Below are 24069 nucleotides of genomic sequence, written 5' to 3' on the forward strand. Positions count from 1 at the left end.
TTTAAACCACATTATGCATTAAAATATGATTTATTGTTGGCATCAGAGATGGAAAGAAACGAAGTAGAAATACTTTGTTACTGTACTTTAGTAGACTTCTGGGGTATCTGTACTTTACTTCGCTACTTTTTTGTGCCTACTTTCTACTTTTACTTTACCTTACTTTATACTTTTGTACTTTACGTATGTTTTGGAGCCTGTACTTTTTACTTCCACTTGAGTAAAAACATGAGTCAATACTTTTACTAGAGTATTTTTAAACAGAGGTATCTATACTTTTACTTGAGTAAAGAAAAATGTGTTCTTTTGACACCTATATAACGGTCACTTTCAAATGTATTTGTTTTTTGGTTCTTATTGAACAAATTCACTTCACTACTTTTCACTGTCTGTAACATCAATGTAAATTGGTCCATTTACTGCACATTGCACTTTATTCATGTATTTTATTGCCCAGATTTTAGTTAGCCTTTATTAAATTGTATGTCAGTACATACATATGTCTCAAATAAAAGTATCTTGTAAAGTATCTTTTTGTAAAGACTTTTCTCCCCAAATCTATTGCATGTTAAGTGTAACATGTTATTTCTGCTGAAAACTAAACTGTATTTTTTACATGCAAAATGTTCTTATCTCATAATTTCAACTTAATCTGTTGTCTAGTATATTTTCTCTGCTCCGTCAATGTGGTCAAAACGCAATGTAATTTTCGCTATTAAAGTCGAAGTCACACGTTTCCACCTACTGTGGAGCTCCACACCTTACAGTGGCTGAAGCCAGGTGCTCTTGTGGTTGCCACAATACCGGAAGTATTTACATGTGGCAGGATACCAGTGGTGTAATTACTTATTGTGGCCACTGGAGGGCAGTCAATCTCTGTTATCAGTCTCTTCAATTCAATTTTATTTATACAGCACCAAATCACAACAACAGTCACCTTAATATACAATATAAACAATATACGTTTATATTGTAACGTAGACCCTACAATCATATGACCCCCTATGAGCAAGCACTTTGGCGACAGTGGGAAGGAAAAACTCCCTTTTAACAGGAAGAAACCTCTGGCAGAACCAGGCTCAGGGAGGGGCGGGGCCATCTGCTGCGACCTGTTGGGGTGAGAGAAGGAAGACAGGATAAAGACATGCTGTGGAAGAGAGACAGAGATTAATAACAAGTATGATTCAATGCAGAGAGGTCTATTAACACATAGTGAGTGAGAAAGATGACTGAAGAAGAAACACTCAGTGCATCAGTCTACACCGCAGTGAGAACTCAGTAACGTTTATAGTTTAGAATATAGTTAATTTTCCTTATTTACTGTGTAGATTTATTTAAATATTCTCATTAAATATCTTATGATCAGTAAATCTGACACTGATGTGCTGCAGAAACCTTTAGAGGAACACACATGGTTTTGATTTACAATCGTCTTCGTCATAATTCTGTTGTCTGTTTTTATTCTTGCACTGTTTTTAAGTGTCTGTAATAACTCTGCAGTGAAATCCAGTCCAGCTTTTTCCTGAGAAATGAAACAGAAGTTTATCAGCAGCGTCAGCGATGTGCTGAAGTCCAGTTCACAGTGTCCTCTTTGCTCTATTTATTTTCCAAGAAGAGATCCTGTTGCCTGGTAACTTCTGACTGCTTCGTCTGGTTTTCACTTTCATCTTTCAAGGAGCTTTCATGAAAAATGAGCCAAACTAGACTAAGAGCAAAAACTAATTCTGCTGGAACAGAAAAAACACCTTAATTTACATAAACTCCAATTAAAATATCACAAAAATATCTTTACATGTTTTTGTCCCAGCTGTCAGCCTCATTACTTAATACATTTAAAGGCTGATATAAATATATCATTAATAAAATGTTAATAAAAGGTTCAGTTTAATATTATTAAGACTCCCAAGTTAAGAATAGATTTTAAATGTGACATCAAATACTTAAATGATCTTCTGTTATTCTGGACTTTTATCTGTTGTCAAAAAAAAACTCATGTTTGGAAGTTTCAGCTGGTCTGTGGGGTTACAGAGAGCAGCAGGAGTGTTTGGGAGTATTAAATGGATTTTGTCAGCTTGTTACCTTTTATTTATTATTAGTAATAATTATTAATAATCAATATAAACATTTCAGAAAATTCAGGATTTTTAATATGCAGGAAAACTGCTTGCAGCAGGATGCAGGCTGCATATGTGAGGATACATGAAGTCAGTCACTGTGAGAACATCATTCGATTTTAATGCTCAGTTCCAGTTGTGTATTGTTCCTCTCTGTGCTCGTGTGTTTTTAAAAGTCCAGATCAGGTTTAAAAAGTTCTTTCAGCAAAAGAATAAACTGCAGTTAATACTTTAATCTGCGCCTCTCTTTGATCACCAAACTGAAAACTTTGATGCATTTTTTTATGTTGTGTTGTTTGAACTCAGGATGTCAATAAAACGTTGCCAAAGTCGGTGAAAAGACGTCTCAGTTTATTTATGTACAGATGTTCAGGTGAAGCGATGGAGTACACAGGCTTCAGGGTTCTGACAAACTTCAGACTGAAAATACTTTAAAAAGGGAAACAAAAACATGCTCCGAGGCTGTAGGTTATCTACACTTCCACAATCCCGACACGTAACCTGCCCACAAACGTTTGCTTTCAGTATGAAAAGTTTCTCCTTTTTAAAATTCTTCCTAAATAAATAATCTGCTGCAGACAATCGATTTTAAAAAAACAAAAAACACACCTTACCTAAAAATCACAAACTGGTTTAGTAGTACAAACAAAACGAAACAGTGCAATATCACAACACGAATCCATCGTCGGCGTGTACTCAATCAAAACAAGCTCGCCGTCTCTAACCTGCTGTAACTAAAGTTTAATCACACAGAGTAAACTCAAATAAAACTGAAACTTTCAGCTGCCGTCGATCTCGAAGGCCAATTGTTTAAAGACAAACTTCTGGATTTGAAACCTCTCTGATCGGATGTTTTTGTGACTGAATTAAAGAAATCAGAGGAACAGATGTTATTGAGCACAGGACGAAACGCCCCCACAATTTATTAGCAGATTGGTCACATTAGAAAAAGCAACACGTTTACAGAGAAAAGGATGAGAAAACAGCCGACACAGAAACATTCATGCCCCTCCAACAGATGTGTGCAGATGTTCGTCAGCTCCTCTGTATCTCATGCGTTCTGAAGGTGCTTCTGTGTGCAGACCCACTTTTTCAACGCCTGCGTCAAAACTATGAAGAACGTCACGATGTCATTCGCAGAAACAGACACACAAACATTTCCCCTCTTTATCCACTCGGAAAAAAAACAAAACAAACAAAAACGACTTCGCTCATGCCAGTTTCATTGTTCCCATAATGAGGGAATAAATTAGCTCCATAAAATGCTTCTTTATAAAAGAAATGTATTGAGTACTGTACACCTCGTCTATACAGCATAAAGACAGGGAGCACGGTGAGAAGGGAAAATTATCTCCAGAAATTAGACACATTCTGGCTCTAGCACCCTTATCCCTCCAACGCACGCCTCGATCTTCTTTATGTGCAGGAGATGGAGCGTCCCTCGCTCCACCCGCTGAGGCCGGTTCTTCAGGGAGGAGAGCAGGAACCTCCTTCAGGTCGGAGCTGAGCGCCGGGAACGCTTCATCTCTGCCGGGCTCGCCGGCCCTTCCTGCAGCTCCGTCAGCAGCTTTAAATCAGTTCAGTCCACTCGGGGGAGAAAAGAGTCCAGCGGGACATCTTTTCATATGAAGAGTCTGTCTCTCAGCCGGAGTCTGACTCACTTGTGTCCGAGGACGAGGACGAAGAGGATGATGAAGAAGAGTCAGAGGAGGAGCTACTGGCACTGAGACGCGACGGCTGGGTGTTGGTGTCGGCTGCAGGCTTCTCGGCTGGAGGAAGAAAACAAAACAACATCAAGACCTGATCCATGGCTCTAGTTTTTGGTCATTTTTCAACACCTGGACCAGTTTAGTCTGTGTTACCTATAAAGTTTCACTCTTCAACCATGGACGACTTACGTTTGGTCTTCGTCGGCTTCTTTCCAGAGTTGAGCTGACCGCTGACGTCCATCAGCCTTCTCTCCAGCTCCATCTGCTTCTCCAGAGCGAGCTCTTCCCGCGACTTTCCAGCACTGTTCTTACTCGCTGCAGACAGAAGACGAGAACATCAATGAGCTGGAGAACTTTAACCAAAGATCAACTAACCCAGTGCTTATTCATTTTCTTCCCAATGTTTTATGAGGTTCACTAACTGTAAGGCTTTCGGGGTTTCTTCCTCAGACACGTCATGACGTATCGCTCCAGCTCCCGCAGCGTCGACGGCTTCAGCGTCTCGAAGTCTATCTCGATCTCCTCGGGGTTGGTGTCTCGGAGCGACGGCTCACGGGACTGGATGATGTAAACGACGCGGCCGAGCTTTTCGCCGGGCAGCTTGTTGATGTCCAGGCTGAGCTGGCGCTTCTCGTCGTACGACATAGGCGCCGTCTCCTCCTCTTCGTCTGAGTCAAAATGGCTCACGAGGGGATCGTGGGCCACCTGCGGGATGACGTTGGCCTTTTTGGATCTGTTGGAGGAAAGCAGCGAGTGTTTAACAAAATAAAAATGGGCACAATACAGTCAACTCATAAACTGCCCAGTAGGTGGCAGCACTCACTTGCTCTTGTTGTTTTTCTTGCTTGGTGCCTTCTTCATCGGCATCACGGGGCAGGGCACACTCTTGCTCTTAGATTTTGGAGTTTTGGTCATTTTCGGGGTCTTGGGCGGCCTGACAGGTGTCAGATCCTCCTCTATCCTCCGGTGCTTCTCTTTCTCAACCTTTTTCTTCTTCTTTTTGTCCTTCTTGTCTTTCTTCTTCTTGGGTTTGGCGATGGGGCCCTGGGAGAGTGCGGTGAGCTGCTCATGAACAGCTTTTAGCTGAAAGATCAAAAAAATAAAAAGATAAAATGGCATCAGTGCTGCGAACAACCTGTGTGTGAACATGTGTTTACAGACATGCTGCGGTACACACCTGCTCCTGCAGCTCTGCCAGACGGTTCGCCCTCTCCTCCTCGGAGTCGGAGCTTGGGCTGCTGTCGCTTTCCTCACTCTCGCTGCTGAGCTCACTCTCAGAGGAGGATGAAGAGGATGAGGAAGAGGAGGAAGAGCTAGGTGGTGCTGGAGGCTCATCTGGCATTTTAGCAATACAGAACTCAAAAACATCCTGGAGAGAGAAAATGGTTTAGTTTAAAAAAAGCAACTGAAAACGAGAAGTAGAAGTTTAAAATTGTGAGAATTTAAAAGTTCTAAATGATTTTTTTAATCATTGAAACAAAGAAAATCACCTGGAGTTTTCTGGCCATAGCCACCACATCGTGGTCAGGAGGGTTGTACTTGTAGCAGTTGGAGAACATCAGTCTAACATCAGCGGAGAACTGGTGCGCCTCACGGTACTCTCTGCCGTCCATCTTTCGCTAAAACAACAAAAGAAAAGATTTCAGATAAACAGTCTCTGAACTTGGATCGGTTTCAGAAGTGATAAATTCAGTCTGTGGAATGAATGCGTACCTTGATGGTGCTGAGGTCCATGGGCTGTTTAATGATGTCGTGGTAGTCGTGAAGACCGAGCGACGAGGCATCGACAGGCTTGTAAAACGGCCAGGCGTACGCGGCGTGCTTCTTCGACAGCAGCTCCTTCAGGACGCCGCTGCAGTAACGCATCTGAGGGCTCAGCTTGCTGCGGCGCACCGGCGGCGGCAGGATAGAATCTGGTAAGTCCTTCTTAGGAGGTTTGATGGGTCGTCCGCTCACTCCCCTCCTGTTCCCTCCTGCTCCTTTGGTGCCCACAACCACTGCTGGTCGGCCCATATTCATGTTCATGTTCATATTCATATTCATTCCCATCCCCATGGCCATGCCGCTGTTGTGGTCCACCCTCAGAGAGGTCAGGGTTAGCGGTGAGTTGTGCCCCAGCCCCATGCCACTAACGCCCATTGTGCTCATTATAGGCATGGGTACAGTGGTCGGAGTGGTTGTGTCCGCTTTCCGCTTCACACCTTTTTTCTGTAGATGAGAAAAGAAGAACAGAGGAAGTCAGAGGAATCCCGTTTTTATGACTAGTCTCCATGAATTTTAGAACAAATTCCAAAAATATAAATACAAGAAGTCAAGCGTTACAGTTACCTTAGCCGTGGGCTGGGTGGGCAGGAGACCTGTGATGGTGGGCATGGTCTGCTCAGTCTGAAAGGTGTGGGGCATGCTCTTGGACAAAATGGTTTGTGGTGGAGTGGAGAGGATTGAGTCGGGCGTTTCTGGAGTGGGAGGCGAGTATGCTGACTGAGAGACAGCTGGGACTTGATGAGCTGTTGTCACGCCTCCAGAGACTGAAAGAGTGAAAGAGGAGAATCAGGCTGTGAAGTGTCTGATCTTGTCCTGAGTGTACTACAGCTGCTGGCCTGACGCATCTGCTCACCTGCATTGTTTTTCCCTTTTTTGCCATTTTTCACTGACTTGCTGCGTGGAGGTGGGGGAGGCAGCTCCAACTCTTCCTGAGGCATCTGAGCCACCTTCTGCAGGAACGCCTTTTCCAGAGACTGAGCCATCAGCACGATGTCATCTGTCGGCTGCAGAGTAGGAAATTCACACAAAATGGTTTTAAAACAATGATATTAACACACTCTATACATAATACATTCATTAACTATAGTTAATAAATATAGACAACATCAAGACAGAATTATATATAGATACATAATATACAAGGGTAGTATTGCTCTAAATATTTTATACTATATATTTTTACAGACAATTTTTGGTTATATTGACCAGGGCAGACTTACCTTGTTATAAATGTAGCAGTTGGTAAACATGGTGTTGAAGTCCTGCATGCACTCACTGGCACTGCGGTAGTAGTTATTTTCTAATCTCTTCTTAATTGTGCCCATGTCCATTGGAGTTTTTATGATCTTGTGATAGTCCTGGAGGAAGAGCAGCATTTTCAGGGTAGGAAACATTCAGGGTAGGAAACATTCAAACTTCACAGGAACTGAAACCTGAAACTACACACTCACCGGCAGGTTGAGCTTGACAGCATCAACAGGTTCGTGGAAAGGCCAGGCAAAGTGGTGCCTCCACAAAGATTTGAGCAGGACTTTCTGCAGGAACTGCAGTTGGTTGGTCATCCTCCCCTGGCGGTTGGGGTCCTTCACCGGGGGCTGCGGGGGCCCGGAAGGGGCCATCTGGCTGTGGGGGGGCATTCCAGGACTCTCAAAGCCCTCGTAGAGCAGTGAAGGTTTTCGGATGCGTTTTCCAGCTGTGCCACAGTTCTGATCCATCATTATTCCCAACATACTGGCATCAGGCCCAACATGGGAGCTGCAGAGAGCACAGTTACAAAGGAACTGAGTATTTTGATTTCAGCTGTGATGATGAAATTCTACTAAGGTTTTCTTCTCATTATAGAAAGGTTACAATTAATATTCTGTGCCGTACATCCTGGGATTACCATGAAAGCTAATCAACTTTCATCATAAATAAGTGTTCCCTTGTTGACATGCTTCCTGTTATCGTGTCAAATTTGATACAAGTCACAAATGATACTACACGTTTGTTAGCAAGCACCCATCTGCCTGACCCTGAGCGCTCACACTGGTCCGAGCACTTCCTCTTCTACACGTCTCAGACTTAAACCCCACACCCATTTCCATGCTTTAAAAAAAAAAAAAAAAAAAAAAACTTGTGGGAGGAGTTTAAGCTGCCATGTTGCTGTAATGACTGGAATAGTCTAGAAAATTTACACACACAAATTCTAATTCCTAACCTTGTCTACCACGAGCTACCCATTAGTCATTAACACAGGATTATGATTATATATAAACAGAGCTTAGGGTACACATTAACTTGTCACAGTATTATTAACACTAAGCCCCTCCTACTTCTTGTTGTTCTGTGTTTGACAGATGCGAAACACCGACTGTCTAAACTCGTTCTCTGCAACCATGACTGTACCTATGAGCGCCTGGTGACTTCAGAGTTATGTTTAGATGACAGGAGAAAACAGTTCCCTGCAAAAGTCACATTACCAATATGTAACACGACACTTTGCACCAGTGAAGGAAGACCATCTCTGTTGATGACCTGACTTACCATTGTGCCTCCATGTGTACCTTTAATAACACAAAGGTGTAAAGAAAGCATATCCTTACACACTCTAGAGCCAAACAACATAGTCACAGGTACTGGATATATAGTAACAGTAGTTGTATTTTATGTCATTAACTGTGCAATATTTTCAGAGTCTGGTTGCTTGGATGGGGACTGTTGGTGGCATTAGCATCAAGTCTACAGTGACACTAATGCTAGTATTTTTAATTTAAAAAAATAAATAAATGTAAAAACCAGCAATTCTGTTTATTCAATTGTCCCCTCTTTCAGTGCTGCAAGGTATTGACTCACCGTGACCCACCTTCACTGGCCCACCATCTGAACCACAAGACTTACAAGACTAACCAAGGCAAGAGGGGGTATTTAAGGTCATCCGCATGAAAACTGGTCTCTACCAAAAGCCTGAAACAGCTGGTGTTGTATTATTGGATGCTGCACCATTACCATTAAGTCAAAACAGAAAATTGTTTTTTTTAGTTCCACATTTAAGCGAACAGTGCAACTAATATAACCCATGGGGTTAGTAGCTTAAATCTCCTATGCATAGCCTAAGGGTATATTTGCACTGATCCACCCTACACACAAAATGTAAGAAGAATTAGCAACATGATACAACAAAAGGAGTCCAAAGCTATTGTAAAGCAGTCATTTTAAATGATACAACTGTTGGAAACACATTTGTGAGTTAGTGTACTTTATTATTAAAAAGGGAAATAATCATGTACAAAATATTAACAGCACTACACAAAAAACATGTTGGCCAAAAAAATATTCAACAAATTAGGAGACAAAAATAGATTCTCCATTAAAGTATTAAAATTTTATAGTATTTAGAGACATAGTTTTTTGGCATTATCGGATTAGTTCAAAATGATAGCAGCTGCTAACTACTGGGGCTAGTGTGCGCTGTAACCAGGCAACCAAGGGAAACACCCAACATACATACTAATAACCCTACATTAAAAATAACATTTACTATAGTAGACATTGACAGGCTCTCTGTATGTGTGGCAATACTACTTTAATAATACATAAATAACCAGTCGTGGTGCTACTGATAACGGAGCGTTAGCCATTATGCTACAATGGCGAGTCGTTGCACCGGCGATCACAACAACCCCATGACCGCCACATGGCTACAACAACAAACCGGCGAAACACGCAGTGACTGCCGTGGCTGTGCTCCTGACTCCCCTGCGTATGTACTTGCACCCCGATCTAGCTTAACTATGGTTTTGTTGCTACACAAATGCCACATTTATACATTAGATAAAGACTTTATTGCCTTCTTAAAAGACGCCAGGTCAGCATTGTCAATTGTCACTGTCAATAAACGCAGACATACAGCACCAAATGTGATACTTACGCGTCTCATGAGCAACCCTTTGGGCTCAGGCTAGCGCTAGTAATGCTAACTGGTAGACAGTGGGAGAGAGCGGCCAACGGCAGCCGAAAATGGCGCCGGCACAGCGCTCAACAGTCGCAGTTTGTTATGTTCAAAAGCCCCAAAAGCCCCAAACAACCTTACTTCTCCCACATGAAAGTCACTTCTAATGCCTGTAACGACGCGATAAAGTCCTTCCTGTAGCATACTCAGCGTCCACCTCTCTTCAACTTGTATTACAGCAAACAGGGTGCCCGTTCCGTCATATTTAAAATAAATAACCATAAATGTTCACAATAATCCGACTGATGGAAAGCTGAGAGTCAGTTATACCGGTAGATACCTGTCAATGGGCGGGTTAACAGCCATTTCCATCGGGATGGATCCGGATTCTGTTTTTAGCTACACTCAAACCAGGATCCGTCTCCAGTCGTCAGATCTCTCCGTTCCCCGCCACGGCGCTCTCTCGCAAATCTGCTTCGCTGAAATGGCGACTATGCGACTACACCCGGCTTTTTATAGACCCGTCGCAAAACCCATTGGACACACTACCCTAAAACGTCCCCGCCCCTTGAATTTTTACTGGCTGTTCACGACGTCAGTTAAAATGACCACACCCCTGGATACTGAAACTCCACAAGCTGCAATTCAGGTCAGCCTATTCGCAAGATTTTCCTGTCCGTCAAATAAGTTGCACAACACTATTGGTCCACCCTTCTACAGCCTTTAAGATATACTGTATGCAACTGGCTCCGCCATATTATCCTCCACAGAAAGCGAGGGCAAGGAAGCCAGCCTGCTCCTTATCATATTACATTACGTCAACGTGTTGAGAGCGACGACGGGTATTGGTCAAAGCTGCTGTAACGCGGGCTTTCAGGGTAAATACCATGAAGCCTATTGGTTGTTGCATCCAGTCACGCGTACCCTCGAAGAACCAAGGGCTTCTTCCCACGAGCGTTGTACTAAACAGTACATCCGCATTTTTATCTAAGGGAAACGAAGCACAGCCGCCATCTTTAAGCACGTTGAGAGACAGTAATATGATCAAATAATCCTCAACTCAAAACACACAATGTCAAGAAAAACCTGTAAAACGCTGTATATTCTATTTACACGCGCAAACGGTGTAAGATCCCCAACACTTGGTGAAGAAAGCACCACAATTTTAACAGTCACGCCAGCCAAGCCTGTAAAACGAGGCCTCCACGACCCACAGTTACACGCTGTGAAAGGGCGCAGATCAGGCCTTACAATAATTTAACTAAACGATGTTTGTGCTGAAGCCATCATTTACATCTTTCATCAGCAATAAAAACAACCTTCAATAACACGAACGCCTATAAGAAGGTCACAGAAACCAACGCCTGAATGACACAGCAGTTTTCATTAACAACCTCATTCAAAGCCTGATTAAATTAAGCTCCAACCGAAATATTTACACAACTACGTTAACAAATACAGTCCAAGGGAATGATTAAATCAAAGACTGAACTATTGTTTTAAAGATTAAACTATCACACCACACCTTTGTGGTTCAACCAAACAATAAAAGACCAAATAACATCAAGATAATTGTACAAAAATCGTACTTAATAAACCTATATAAGCGGCTTCTTTTTAAAAAAACAAAACAAAAAAAAACGACCTAAACTCATTGAAACGACGACACACAAAAGGTTACCTAACCACTGCGCCCATCCCCCACACCAAGGTTACAAATTCCCTGCAATGTCACTGAAATACACGATACAGCACTGGCACATATTAATACACCTTCAAATATTTCTAACGTTTTCATAACATTGTGCTCTAAAAACAAACATTAAACTAAACACTTTTTAAATATATATATAAAAAATATAAAATGAATGTTGAGTATAAGTCAATAAAGTCTGGAATGTAAAGTAAGTAAGAAATTCCAATGATAAATCCCAAAATAATGCGAAACCTTTCTTCAAATTATCTTCTTGTCTTCCACCTCGATACTTTTTAACCAACACATTTCCCTCAAACATGTCCGCCTTCTTCCCCCATTCCCTGAGCAGGGTGGGGGAGGGGAGTCATGTGACGACTCGTGGCCGTTCATCAAATCTGGACACGTGGCATTCTGCAAACACCGCGATAAAATGTGTTCACCGCGAGCCCGTGCTCATAAAAACACCGTGTCCATATCCATATCCAGAGAGACGTAGATTATTCGCCACAATTAGGTGAATAAAGTTGTCGAAATATCCGAACAAAGGACATACTTTCCTTTGGATTTGGCTCATTCTGATTGGCCAGGCCTGACCACGTGACCAAAAAACGATTGCCGTTTTATTGATTGCGCTATTTCCCGAACTCGCACCTGTAATCCGTTTAAGATCGCCTTAATAATCCACATCTCATTTGTCGAAGTTTGTCTAAAAAAGTACTGGCATCTGTTTTTTTCTTCTGATCGTGATTGCTGTCGATCTGCGTCTGCGTTGCACCATGAAACACTGCGCATGCGCTTATCCCACGAAGACGCCTTGCCAACAATGCCCCCAGTGTGCAAGAGCGAGGCTGATCCAAGAGCAGTTTCACCCATAAAATACATTCTTGTGTTCTGCACTGAGCGTTCCCTGGAAGGAGGTGGGATTCAGCTGGAAGTGATGAGTGTTATTTTACAGGTTAAAGCAGGAAAAGGGGATAAACAGGGGATTTATGTAAATAGGTTTTTAACAACAATTTAACTCGTTCTGACATTAAACTACAATCAAAATATACCTTCCCTCACCCTGTCCTATATAGTCTCTTTAGACCCATATCCATCATCTCCGTTTTTGTCTCTATTTTTTAATGTAATTTTGAAAAATGTTTTTGGTATTTCTCTAGTCTTGTTATTTTTCAGGTATTATGTGCCTGTGTAGTGTTATGTACACCTTATGTGTATTTGTATTTCAAATAAGACTTGAAAATGGACAATAAGCTTCACTGAAGTAGTCCCTGATGAGTAGAGACTTTTGCATCATGTTAAAGTGGATTTATCATTTCACTGCTGGGTTCCAATGAGATTATCAGACACGTAACTGTGTTATCAAAATAATAAAAGCAACATCTTTTGACCCCAGATTTCAGTTAGCAGGTAATTCATTTAGACAGCAGTTATTCAAAACCATGTTCCCCCAGGCACACTCAAGGAACAGCCGGTGATCTGTTGGATGCTAGATAAAAACTCAATCTGCACAATAAGGGTGTGATTATTGTGCAACCGGCCTGAAAATGTTGCACAGTGGATGGAAACTGAACTACATATCCTGTATGTGATCATATCTTTGTATCAACGGACTGTTTATTGTTAAACAAATATTTTTACTGGTTTTGCGGTGCTGGTGTCATATACGAGCTGAGCTTATAGAGGCAATATTGATAATGACAACAAAGATGCACATTTCATAATTTTGTTTACATAATTCTTCTTTATCAGTCTTGTAACTTTTGTAAATCACATTTTAAAAGTAAACACTTGCATTCACCAGTGCAAGCTGAAATTTGATAGGTGGTGTATATGTACTGCAGTCTTTGTTGATAAGTATCTCATAGAATATACAGATACTCTATTTATAGTACAGTTACTGACTTTGTCTTTCTTGATTCTCACTATAAAGAATATAATTTTGACTGAGACACATGTTGTTGCTGATGTCATAAGTTTAATAGTCAGTGGAGCTTTTTAATCCTCTGCTAAACATTTCTAGATATTTGCAACTTTATCTTAAAAAGTTTTACTTTTAATTTTAAACATCTGAAGTGAAATTTTTACCTGTTAAAATCTAATTTGTATCTGAAATAAAAATAATAAAAGAAAACCATTTGAACCGCAGGATTTTATTCAAGAATGGAAAAGTGAAACTGTATTTAGTGAAAGTGAAAGCTTCATGAACGACTCGTGAGTCATTTTTGTTCCTGGACAAATAACATGGATGTGTAAGTATAGCCACTGTGGATGTGGAAATAATGTCCCTGTGGATATCTGAAATGTTTTTTTAACTAAAAAGAACTGAATTACCAAATAATCAACAATCCACAGGCCTGTACACTTAAACTAGATGTACTTCTAGATATCATAGCATTAGATTTAAGTAGAGTGTATGTTTAAAGTTGTAGATATCTTGAAATAATCTCCCAAATGTAGTGCATTAGACTAATGCTCAGGTTCATATAATGATAACCTGAAGAAATACTGTGAAGTATATCCAGAGTTATATAGGGCTTTGGAGTTGACGTCACGCCGCGGAGCGCGGCGCCATTTTCGGGGTCTACGAATCAAAAGAGACACAGTGTTGGAACGACAACGACAAGAATCATGCTTAAAAGCAGCTCCAAAGAAAACGGAAGGTATAGAGACCGATTGCGTCCAGAGGCGAAGCAGCGGTACTTGCAGAAAATTGCGTGCATTGGAAATGTGGACCCGTATGAAACACTGCCGTGGAGTAGAAACCCTGAAGAGCAACCGCTATAGCCTGACGTATTTTCGTACCTTGTCTGTGGAGTCAGCGCGTACAAGTCGTCATTCAAACAAAGGTAAGTCAGCTCAAGTACTGCGTGTGAAATGCGTTTGATTTCCCTGCAAACATTCAGATTAGTGCAGCATAAATTCATTCATGAGGGGAAATTACAGTCAGAACATGTGGAGGCTGTTAGAGGGATAACATAGTGAGTTCAGTGCATTGATGTGACATTGTCCTGAAGGATTTAGTTATTCTTTATGGTTAAAGAAATTGCACTGATTTATTCATATTTATTATAAATAATTCTAATTATAGATCTTGCTTCAATATTTGTATCCTGTGTCACTAAAAATACATTTTATTTTAATTTTATACATTGATTAATGACCTGCAGAATCTCCTTATCATATTAAGTGATTCATAATTGTCACTTTATGCTTTCTCCATCTCTAAAGTGATTACATCCTTGCATTACATACTTTAGGTTCATTTTCTGCAGGCAGGTTTCTGACAGAAAACAGGTAGATTTACCCTATAAAATGTAGCGTTTTATAGATGGACACATAAAGAAATGAAAAATTACATGTATGTGCTAACTTTCTAAACACTTTGTTACATTTATGATAAAGTAGATAAAACACATTTATGTCGGCCTTGGCTCATAGTTCTTGTCTTTAATTGAACTTTGTCTGTGTGTGTTTCAGGTACTGCACTCTCAAAGACTGAATGAACAGCATTGCAGCCATGGGTCACTGTGAGCATCACAGGGAAGGTTGAAGCCGCCCACTGCACCTGTATGGCCGAAGTCGTGGAGACCTGCACCCATGTCGCTGCTCTTCTGTTTAATGTAGAAGCAACTGTGCGGATCCGTGGCACAAGGCCTGTTACAGATGAACCTGCATACTGGGTTTTGCTGGGTTATGTGACCAAGATACAGCCAGAGGTTGGCCATAAGATAGACTTCTCCTCTTCAGCTGCCCAAAAAAAGGCTCTTGATCAAAACATAAACAGACCATCTGTATTGAAAGGTAAAAGGAGCCGTCCTCAAAAAAGAAAAATCCCACCTGCTACTGTGGAGGAGTTGTCACTGCTATAATGCCATAATGTTTTGTCTAGGGGTCTAGATTTATGCCTGAAGTGCACTGCCATGTAAATAATTTGCATTTACTGAATATGTACTGACTGAGTCCCACTGTTCAAAAATTGAATAAAGAAACAAACTAATTTTTGCCTCTTTTTTTATTATTAAAACAACTTAATAGAACATCACATCAGTTACAGTGTAGAATCCATGTCATTTATAGTTTATAAAAGACAAAATGTTTACATAAAATCATGACAATGTTTACATGATATCACACACTACTAACATTATTTACTGTATCTTTTGAAAAAAAAAAAAAACCCACTATTTATACAGCAAAAGACTTAAGAATATTTAACAGGAGCAAGTTTCATTTTCCCTGGTTTTACTACAACACTGTTCAACAAACGCAGCAAACCTTCACCATCTTATCCAGAAGGGTCACCTCTTCACCCTCACATGGAAGAAGTAATCTGACTGGCATGGTGGTATGTTTGAAGCAGGTCCCTGATGTAGCGCTGGAACCCAGTCACGATGTGTTTCATCCATTTCATAGGCTGGTTTGCTGCAATAATGCCAAATAATTAGCAACTCTATAAATAGAAGGTAGTTCTGCAAAATCACTCAGTAGGATGTTTGTACTAATTTGCTATGACCTCAGAGCGCGTCGAAAATAAAACTAATAGGCTATAAAGAGTGATATGAACATATTTAGAACTTACCGGAATGAAAATGTCTGGAGCACCAACAGATATTTGGAGATGGAAGAGAACTGGATATCAGCTCGTCTCACAGCTGCTATCCAGGCTAGATGCCTTCGTTTGGTAACATCGATACACGAGCTGCCTCATGTTGCTTCCAGGTTGGGAAAGAATGAAAAGATAAACCCTTTTTAAGCTTATTCTCTTGCCGGTCGTGCGATCGAGCATTGCAGCCGACCACACAGCAAATACGAACCATGGCTGTTGTGTGTGCCTTCGCTCCCTTTTCACTTGCTAGACCCCGAAAATGGCGGATCGGGCCAAAATCCTTTCCACGCCCACCCCTGTGACATCACGCTCCAAAGCCCTATAACATGGAATCAGTGATGGTAAAGAGTAGGTCATTTACATTTATGCCTTTATGTTTGTTTCTTGCAGGGGAAGCAGGATCAGCCTTGGATTTCAAGAAACAGTAATGTAGGCAGAGGAAGAGGAGGGAGGATTACGTCAGAATCAGCCTCCTCTGACTCATCAGCCCGGCTCTCTCCCTCTCTCCCTGACAAACACGCACTCCCCCCTCTGTCTCCCGCTCTCTGTATCCATGTTTGACTGCGTAATCTTGTCACATGAGAGCAATCAGTCCAGAAACAGTTGCCAGGGAAGCGTTTTTCCTTCCTTACAAAAAGACAGACTCGGGATCTTAGATGTTGTTAAATTGATTGCGCTACAATAAACGCTTTCTGAGTGCCTGGGTTTTGTTTTCGTGTTTGCGTAACCGTGTATGTGCAGCTCTCTGCTTCAGTCCATTCACTCATTATGGCTGACGAGCCTTCCCTAGCAACAACAGTTCCTTTTACTGCTGATGTGAGGAGCAGTGTTCGGATACAGAAGCTCACTGTGCAGTTCAGGTTCCCGTTCAGCAGCGTTTCTGTGCTGATATCGCTTAAACATCCTTCTCTCTGCAGATTCTCATGTCACCCACATGCTTACTCATACTTACTATGTCAACAGAGCTGCTCACATGTGCAGAATCACATGATTTGCTGATTTTTCCATTCGCTGCTTTTTTCATTTGCATCCCAATGTGTCACTGTTTGCTTTGCAAACCTGAACACATTTGCACTGTTTCCATTGGGCTGATTGTGTTATTGATGCACATGTCTCTATTATTTTATTTTTCACTTTGCTAACATGCACTCACAGAAACACAGAACCTGGGGTTCAGCAGAAGTCTGTTTCTGTCCCTACAGGTGCCGTCTACACAAATGTGGGCTTAATGCACCTCAAGACAACAATGCGCCTTTTCAAGGACCACAAGGGTGTATGTAGGTTTCCATATTAGCACCATTTTAAGGTATGGAGATATTTAGGTAAAATATACATTAATATACAGTATATTATATTTAGCAGTTTTTAGGTTTTCACAGTTTTTTTTATGTTTTTAAGTTACAGGACAAACTTTAAATACATTCTGTCAGTCTTGTATGTCAGTGTTGGGTTAGCAAAGACTGGATGGATGCAGGCTGTTTGCCTTTGTTCTTCTTGTTCCTGCTGGGCTTTTTCCAGGTGCTCCAGATAAGCTTCATATAACACATTTTAGGTTAACTGGTCTTATAAACTGGAAATAGTTTTCTAAGACTAGAAAAGTGTTGTAAATGCTTCACTTTCAGTGTGAGTGTATAAATGAATGAAAATATCTGAAATGAATGGGTACTCGTGCATGTAGCTGTGAAGATTTTTGCACTGCTGTATTAGGTACAAAATCCCCACCAGAGGTTTAAAATGGTCTCAGTGTTAAAAGTTAATATTATTTATGCTCTCCCTTTGACTTTGGCCCAATCAGCATTGCAGCTTCATGACTTTATGAGTTTGGGGTGGAAATCACCTTCCTTGGAGCCAAACAGGTAAGTGTTACAGTACGTTTTACCAAGGTTGTTGTAGTTAACTAGACTAAAAACTGAAACTGGGTGAAATACAACTCTAAAACTCTAAAACCAGAAACCAACTGAAACGATGCTGTACACGCACAGAAAAAGTTAAAGTGACTAAACTTTGTCCACAGGCTCGGGTCCATTATGTACTGAGACTGATATGTCTACATGACTGAGTGTTTAAACTGTTTTTAACTTTTAAAACCTGACCCTAACAAACACCATCCATATTACTTTAATGACAAAAATAACAGAATACAACTTCAATTAAAACTGTAGCCTATAAAATAAATTTGACTCTCCAGCTATACTGTAATAATAGTCGTCATAAATAAATCCCCCTCTGTTAAACTGTTGTAGCTGCTGTGCTGTATGAACAGTTATTATAACTGCTTCTTTTCACTGCTTCATGCTTTGCTTGTATTTGTGGGACTATCTTTGTTTCTCTTTGTGCTATAAATCAACCAAAAGCAACTTTAAGACCAGTGAAGTCCTTTTTACTTCTTATCTGACACGACACATTTCTAGTCTCGTTGAGACTTTCAGCAGTATCTCCTCCTCTGTATCGGAATAATGTCTGAAATATCTTACTACATCCACTTACTTGTTTGAAATGAAATAGGAAATGATATGAAATGAAATGTCTTCCTAAATACAAAGATACAACTAGAGTTAGGGTTACTAGCTAACCCTAATCCTGCTCTGCTTTTTTAGTATTTTTCACTTACTTGTTTGAAATGAAACAGGAAATAATATGAAATGAAACCTAACCAGAAGACTGATCAGACAGCTCTGAGTCTGAATCCGGCTGAAGTAAGTGGATGTAGTAAGTAAGATATTTCAGACATTATTCCGATACAGAGGAGGAGATACTGGAATTATAATTAGTATGCATGCATTTGTGATTTCGTTTGACCTTCCCATTGCTCACAATTTGAATTTGTTCACACTGCAGATGAGGAGACTGCTTCTCAACCTAAAAAGAGAGCTTGTTTGGGGACTGAGACACTGAGATGGCACAGTGTGGCGTGAAGAACAGGTGGGGACCTGTCTCCCTTTCACCCCAATAGAAGCGTACGCTGCAGATGGAGAGCCAACGGCTAAGGCCAGGAAAAGTATCTCGAGTCGCCTTCAGAGCTTCCTGTGTTTCATCACTCTTGACATGCTTCATAGCATTCAAGAATGGACTATTCAACATGCACAGCAAACGGAGCATGTTCATTGGTTCATGGACCTCCCTGAACTACTGGCATTTATTGCAATTGTCATCTTGCGGGGGGTTACTAGGGTTCCATCACTACGTGACTGCTGGTCAGCAAACCTGGGAAACCCACAGATCATTGGAACTATGCCGCGAAACAGCTTCCAAGACATCATGCAACACCTATGCTTTGATGACAGGTCCACCCGCAGTGATCGAGCAAAGACTGATAAGTTCGCTGCAATTTCCAGGGTGCGGGGATCATTTGTCACCAACTGCATCACGTGCTACAACCCTGGTCTACATATCACCGTTGATGAACAGCTCTTCCCATCAAAGACTCAGTGCTGTTTCCTGCAGTATATTGCAAGTAAACCTGACAAGTTTGGGATCAAGTTTTGGTTGGCTTGCGACCTAAAATCCAAGTACATTTGCAATGTCTTCCCATATCTTGGCAAGGACCCCAATCGTCCCAGTGGGGAGAGACTGTCTGAAAATGTAGTGATGAGGCTGATGGAACCATTCCTAGACAAGGGCAGAAATGTTACCACGGACAATTTCTTCACATCGCTTTCACTTGCGCAAAAACTAGACGGAAAACCACCATCCTCGGCACAGTCAACAAGATTCGCCGGGAAATTCCTCAATCCGCTAGACACACAGATCGCAATGAATTCACCACTCAGGTATGTTGCAGGTCTTTTGTGGTTCTATGTTTAAGTGTTTCATTGTGTGTAAAAGTGCTGTGGAAATAAGAATTTATCTTATTTCTTAGGTGTTTTCAACCTCTGCTGCCACGCTGACGGTGTATGCGGCCAAACGGAAGAAGACAGTCTATATTCTTAGCAGCATGCACAGCGTGGTTCAGACTGATAATACCACCAAAAGGAAGCCAAACACTGTCACCCTTTACAACACCACAAAGTGTGGCGTGGATGTGATGGACCAGATGGTGCGGGAGTACACTGTCCGCAGAGGAACATGGCGCTGGCCAGTTGCCGTGTTCTATAACATGATTGACATGGCAGCACTAAATGCACATGTGCTGTATCAAGCATGCACCGGGACGCAGGAAAGACGGGTGGACTTCCTGGTGGAGCTTGCAAGAGAGTTGGCTAACTCTCATATGGCTGGGTAGAAGGCAAGAAAAGAACAGTTGCTTCGGACCCAACCCTCCACACCTCGCCCTGGAAAAAGAGCCACGTGTCAGGTCAAACACAAATGCAAGAACAATCATGCCACTGTGCGATGTGTTCACTGCTACAGATACACATGTGGTAAATGCAGACTACAGATACCATGGCAATGCCAGGATTGTGAGTGATTGCTGAAAATGTTGAAATGTACTCACTCACTTTTTATTATTATTTGTAAATATGTGTACAAATGTTTTTTTTGTTTGTTTGTTTTTTTGTACTGTTTTTATCAATAAATCTTTTGGAGATTTATTTTCCTGGATGATTGAGAATGCATCAAGACGAACACACACACACACACACACACACACACACACAAACAAAGAGGCAGTTGGCAGTTAGAAATCAGCAATCATTCACACACCCCCACTCCCCTCCAGAATTCTCAGGTAACGACCTAATTTACATATGAATTGACGCTAAAAGACTAGCCAATTTAGCTTCCATTTGGCTGACAGAGGGTTAGAAAAGTCTGGGACTTCTAGTGTTAAAGAGCAGAGATCCTGAAACTGAAAGACTCACAGGCTGGACTCCTGCAAGAAGTAACGACTAGGAAGACAACAGCAGCTTAATTATGCATTCATGCAAAGGGAGTTGTGTGAAACTGAGTAGGACACTTCATTATGCACAAAAAAAGGGTAGTCGTGACTAGAGAGGTGAGACATTTCCAAATGAATAGAGATGGTCTTTCTCTCGAGGAAGGTTTCCTGGGTGGAGATAAAGACGGGAGTCTGTGAAATGAAAGTGTTACCAGTGCTCTGATCAATGTGTTTATAACAGTTTTCACTGTTCAGCTCATAAACCAGCTACACCAAAGCAAAATCAACAAAGATAATCATGAAGAAGAGATGAGATTATCATGCTTAATCCTACACGAGTAATCTCTTTTGGAGCATATGCCTCTGAGTCTTGCTAGTTTTGTTTGAAGGGTGGAGCTGTGAACTGCTGCTGGCCACTCTTTAAGGCTGAAGCAGAAAGTTACAATATACAAAGTACAGAGAAAGAAGAAAGTGAAAGACAGCACCAGACAGATACAGAACTGTTTCAGTGTGTTTAACAGCCAGAAAAACAGTTGTCCTCAGGTGTGAAGGCAGGCTTATCATCCCTTTGTGCCTCCTCTCCCCGCCTGTTTACCTCTCACAGGAATATGCAAAACAGTGCAATCGTTAAACCTTTGAAACTCTCCAACTGCTGTTTGGTAGAAAGTTTAACTGGCTGGTGTATTCAGTCCTGCAGGAAAGAAAGAACAGAGTAAGTCTGAGTGATGATGAAGACAGGCTGACTGCTGTTTACACATATTTATATTTAAATGTTCCTTCATTTTAGGCTTTTAATGATTTCTTTGACCTGTTCTTCTTCCAGGATGGAATGTTTGTACAACATTCATCTTTAATGACTTTAGTAACAAAAACGAGGTCGTGCTATAAATACAGGCTCATATATCTGTGTGTATACACCCCCACTAATATTTGATTAAACGTCCCTTAGCAAGTTGCACCTTGATCAGAAGGTTTTAGTAGCCAGCTCCATACTTCTGAAATCATTCTGACCGGACATTTAACCATATGGGCAGAAATGATTAAGTCCATTTAAATTAGTTGGTTTGCTGACTGGGACCCGGCATTAAACATAGGCCACACATTTCCATCATGGGTGAGGTTGCACCTTTGAGAAAGTCTCTCCAGAAGCTTCATGTTAGCCTGCTCTGTTATCTCCAAAAACAGTTTTGATGGGTTTATATTTATATTTTTGACCTTGTTTGGATTTAAAAAAAAAATCCAAAATAAACTTGTGCATCCAGTTGTTTTTTAAACCTTTAAAGATGTACACAGGGGCCACACAAGACACTGTCCTCTCCCCTTTCCTCTTCACCCTCTACACCAGCTACTGCACAGAGTCCTGCCATCTTCATATGTTTTCTGATGACTCTTCTGTGATTGGATTCATCAGTGAGGGTGATGAGATGGAAACCTGTGACCCCTGTTTCAATCCAGGGGGTCGATGTGGACATTGTGAAGAATACCTCAGAGTACACATAGATAATAAACACCACTGCACTCTACAAGAAGGGCCATAGTCCCCTCTGTTTCCTGAGGTGGCTGAGGTCTTTCAGGATTTTTTAGGAGTCTCTTGTGACCAGTGCCATCATCTATGCTGCTGTTGCATGCTGGGGTAGCAGGCTGAGGGTTGCCGATATCAGCGGACTCAATAAACCCATCTGCAAGGCCAGTAATGTTGTGGGGATGGAGCTGCATTCCCTTAAGGTGGTGTTAGAGAGGCGGATGTTGTCCAAAATGAGGATGATGCTGGACAACATCCTCTGATTCTGATGTATGCTGTACAATCATTTCACCGTGGAAGAAAAACAGTTCAAAGAAGTTATTAAAGAGCCAAATTACTGACTTTACGCCCACAATGGGTGAATGTAAACTTCTGACCACAGTCGTAAATTAAAATTATGGAGATTCAGTTTTAGGGATAGCTTTCAGACTTGAGACACTGGAGTTGTGTTTTTGTTTACTTTATTTAAAAGTGATAATGCACATTAATCTGCACAAGCCCTTAAGTTCATAAATATATCAGCTTTAACCATCCAAGCTAATGTTCATCTGCAGATTGATGGCATTTACAGACAATAAAGAAAGATATTGTCTGTAAGTGAGATATAAATTCATTTAAACATGTTTAAGAAACGAAGCACAGGAATGGTGAAACAAAAACATTAGCACTATAACGATACATGTCAAACATTAAAAAGCACTGAAAAACTGGCACACAACACGCAATGTCTAAAACACAGAAAATTATTAAAACAGAGACTTACAGTTATGACATGTTTGATTAACCACTGCTTTGGAAAAGGAACGCTACGGTAGCCATCAACAAGCTCTCCTCTGGTGTGGATATATTTTTATTTTGTTCATTGAAGTCATTAAGAGGAAGGAAAATATCTGCAAGTCTAATCATGTTTCCAAGTTTAAAAAACAACATCTTTAGTTAGAATTTTACACAGATATTAATTTGACCTTTTATCTGTTTTTGAACTTAAGTATTCAGTCTATAAATCGCTGTGTGGTCAAGTCTGTCTGTGTCCAACCTGTAAAACAGGAGCTCGTATAACAGATCTGAGCTACATCTTTGAGAGCTCAGTATCTAAATCCTAAATTTGCCCCAAACTTTTCTGTATTGTGTTTTAAAACTAAGTTATGAATGTTTTTATGTCAATACATTTATATTTACTTTATATTTATTAACAACTGTCGTCTCCCTGCTGTAGTTCCATCTGGATATGACTCTATTTGCAGGCCTTACAAGCAGATCTTGTAATTCACAGCTACAGTCTGTAGAATATCAAATAACTACATTTACTGAACCCTTTTTACCTTGCTTTTAATCTGGTATTCAGTTATGTATGTTGCTCATATTCTGAGGTATGCTTGGGTAGCATGGGGGGGCCAAGCCTCATGACCCCTGCTGGATGCAACATTTGAACCTCTTGTTCCAAAGACAATAGTGTTGCCATTGAAACCCTACTACATCACTCATTGTGTTACAGCCTAATGATGATTTTGCAATTATTACCCCACAAACACAAACCAGAGTTTCTCCTTCATTGCAGCTTAGTTTCATTTACGGCCTACTTTTCATTTTTAGACATATAAGTTCTTTACTAAACACTCGAAGGGGCTTAACTGCCTACAAAAGAGGACGGATCATCCCCACATATATTGAGGCTTAACTTTTCATTCGGGGCTTCCATTGTGGCTGCAGAGGTCTGATGCATCTTCATAGTCTGTATATACACAGCAGCAAGAAAAGCTCTGAATGGGAAAGGGACTGGGATCTGGGAAGTGCATTAGAGGGAGAGAGAGAAGTCGCAAGAGCTACCAACAGGAGGAAAAGGAAGAGGCTAAGATGAAGATAATGAGAGAGAAATTAGACAAGTATCTGTGTTTGTTTATGGAC

General features: G+C 41.0%; 2 protein-coding genes across 4 annotated transcripts; one reads left to right on the forward strand and one right to left on the reverse strand.

Annotated features, from left to right (window-relative positions):
* Positions 1 to 2444: 2444 nt before the first annotated feature.
* On the reverse strand, positions 2445 to 20268 carry brd2a (bromodomain containing 2a). 2 transcript variants are annotated; one of them, XM_019350669.1, is made up of 12 exons: positions 20259 to 20268; positions 20025 to 20028; positions 6808 to 6984; positions 6441 to 6591; positions 6152 to 6351; positions 5537 to 6031; positions 5314 to 5442; positions 5001 to 5192; positions 4647 to 4906; positions 4246 to 4556; positions 4013 to 4138; positions 2445 to 3883 (listed from the first exon to the last, which is right to left on the reverse strand). In XM_019350669.1, the coding sequence occupies exons 3-12, from the start codon at positions 6979 to 6981 to the stop codon at positions 3756 to 3758; spliced, it is 2166 nt and encodes a 721-aa protein (XP_019206214.1). In that variant the 5' UTR covers positions 6982 to 6984; positions 20025 to 20028; positions 20259 to 20268; the 3' UTR covers positions 2445 to 3755. The 2 variants fall into 2 exon arrangements, with proteins under 2 accessions (XP_019206214.1, XP_003458042.1); XM_003457994.5 differs by lacking the exons at positions 20025 to 20028; positions 20259 to 20268 and adding exons at positions 7039 to 7342; positions 9859 to 11455 and having other exon boundaries at positions 6808 to 6945.
* LOC112843552 (uncharacterized) lies at positions 17617 to 20006 on the forward strand. 2 transcript variants are annotated; one of them, XR_003215978.1, is made up of 3 exons: positions 17617 to 17679; positions 18662 to 19593; positions 19683 to 20006. XR_003215978.1 is itself a non-coding variant. In XM_025902459.1 (2 exons), exons 1-2 carry the CDS (start codon positions 18869 to 18871, stop codon positions 19708 to 19710), a joined length of 753 nt encoding a protein of 250 aa, XP_025758244.1. In that variant the 5' UTR covers positions 18646 to 18868; the 3' UTR covers positions 19711 to 20006. The 2 variants fall into 2 exon arrangements, 1 of the variants encoding a protein (XP_025758244.1); XM_025902459.1 differs by lacking the exon at positions 17617 to 17679 and having other exon boundaries at positions 18646 to 19593.
* Positions 20269 to 24069: the final 3801 nt, after the last annotated feature.

This window comes from Oreochromis niloticus, linkage group LG22, assembly GCF_001858045.2.
Source record: "Oreochromis niloticus isolate F11D_XX linkage group LG22, O_niloticus_UMD_NMBU, whole genome shotgun sequence".
Classification (NCBI taxonomy): Eukaryota; Metazoa; Chordata; class Actinopteri; order Cichliformes; family Cichlidae; genus Oreochromis; species Oreochromis niloticus.

Excerpts from the sequence above, each read along its gene's own strand:
- brd2a (XM_003457994.5), bottom strand. The coding sequence starts at position 9,890 with ATGGAAATGGCTGTTAACCCGCCCATTGACAG. Across the intron at positions 7,343-9,858 it reads GTTAACCCGCCCATTGACAG|CTCCCATGTTGGGCCTGATG; the intron begins GTATCTACCGGT and ends TGCTCTCTGCAG. Across the intron at positions 4,907-5,000 it reads TGGCAGAGCTGCAGGAGCAG|CTAAAAGCTGTTCATGAGCA; the intron begins GTGTGTACCGCA and ends TTGATCTTTCAG.
- LOC112843552 (XM_025902459.1), top strand. The coding sequence starts at position 18,869 with ATGCTTCATAGCATTCAAGAATGGACTATTCAACATGCACAGCAAACG. Across the intron at positions 19,594-19,682 it reads GCAATGAATTCACCACTCAG|GTGTTTTCAACCTCTGCTGC; the intron begins GTATGTTGCAGG and ends CTTATTTCTTAG.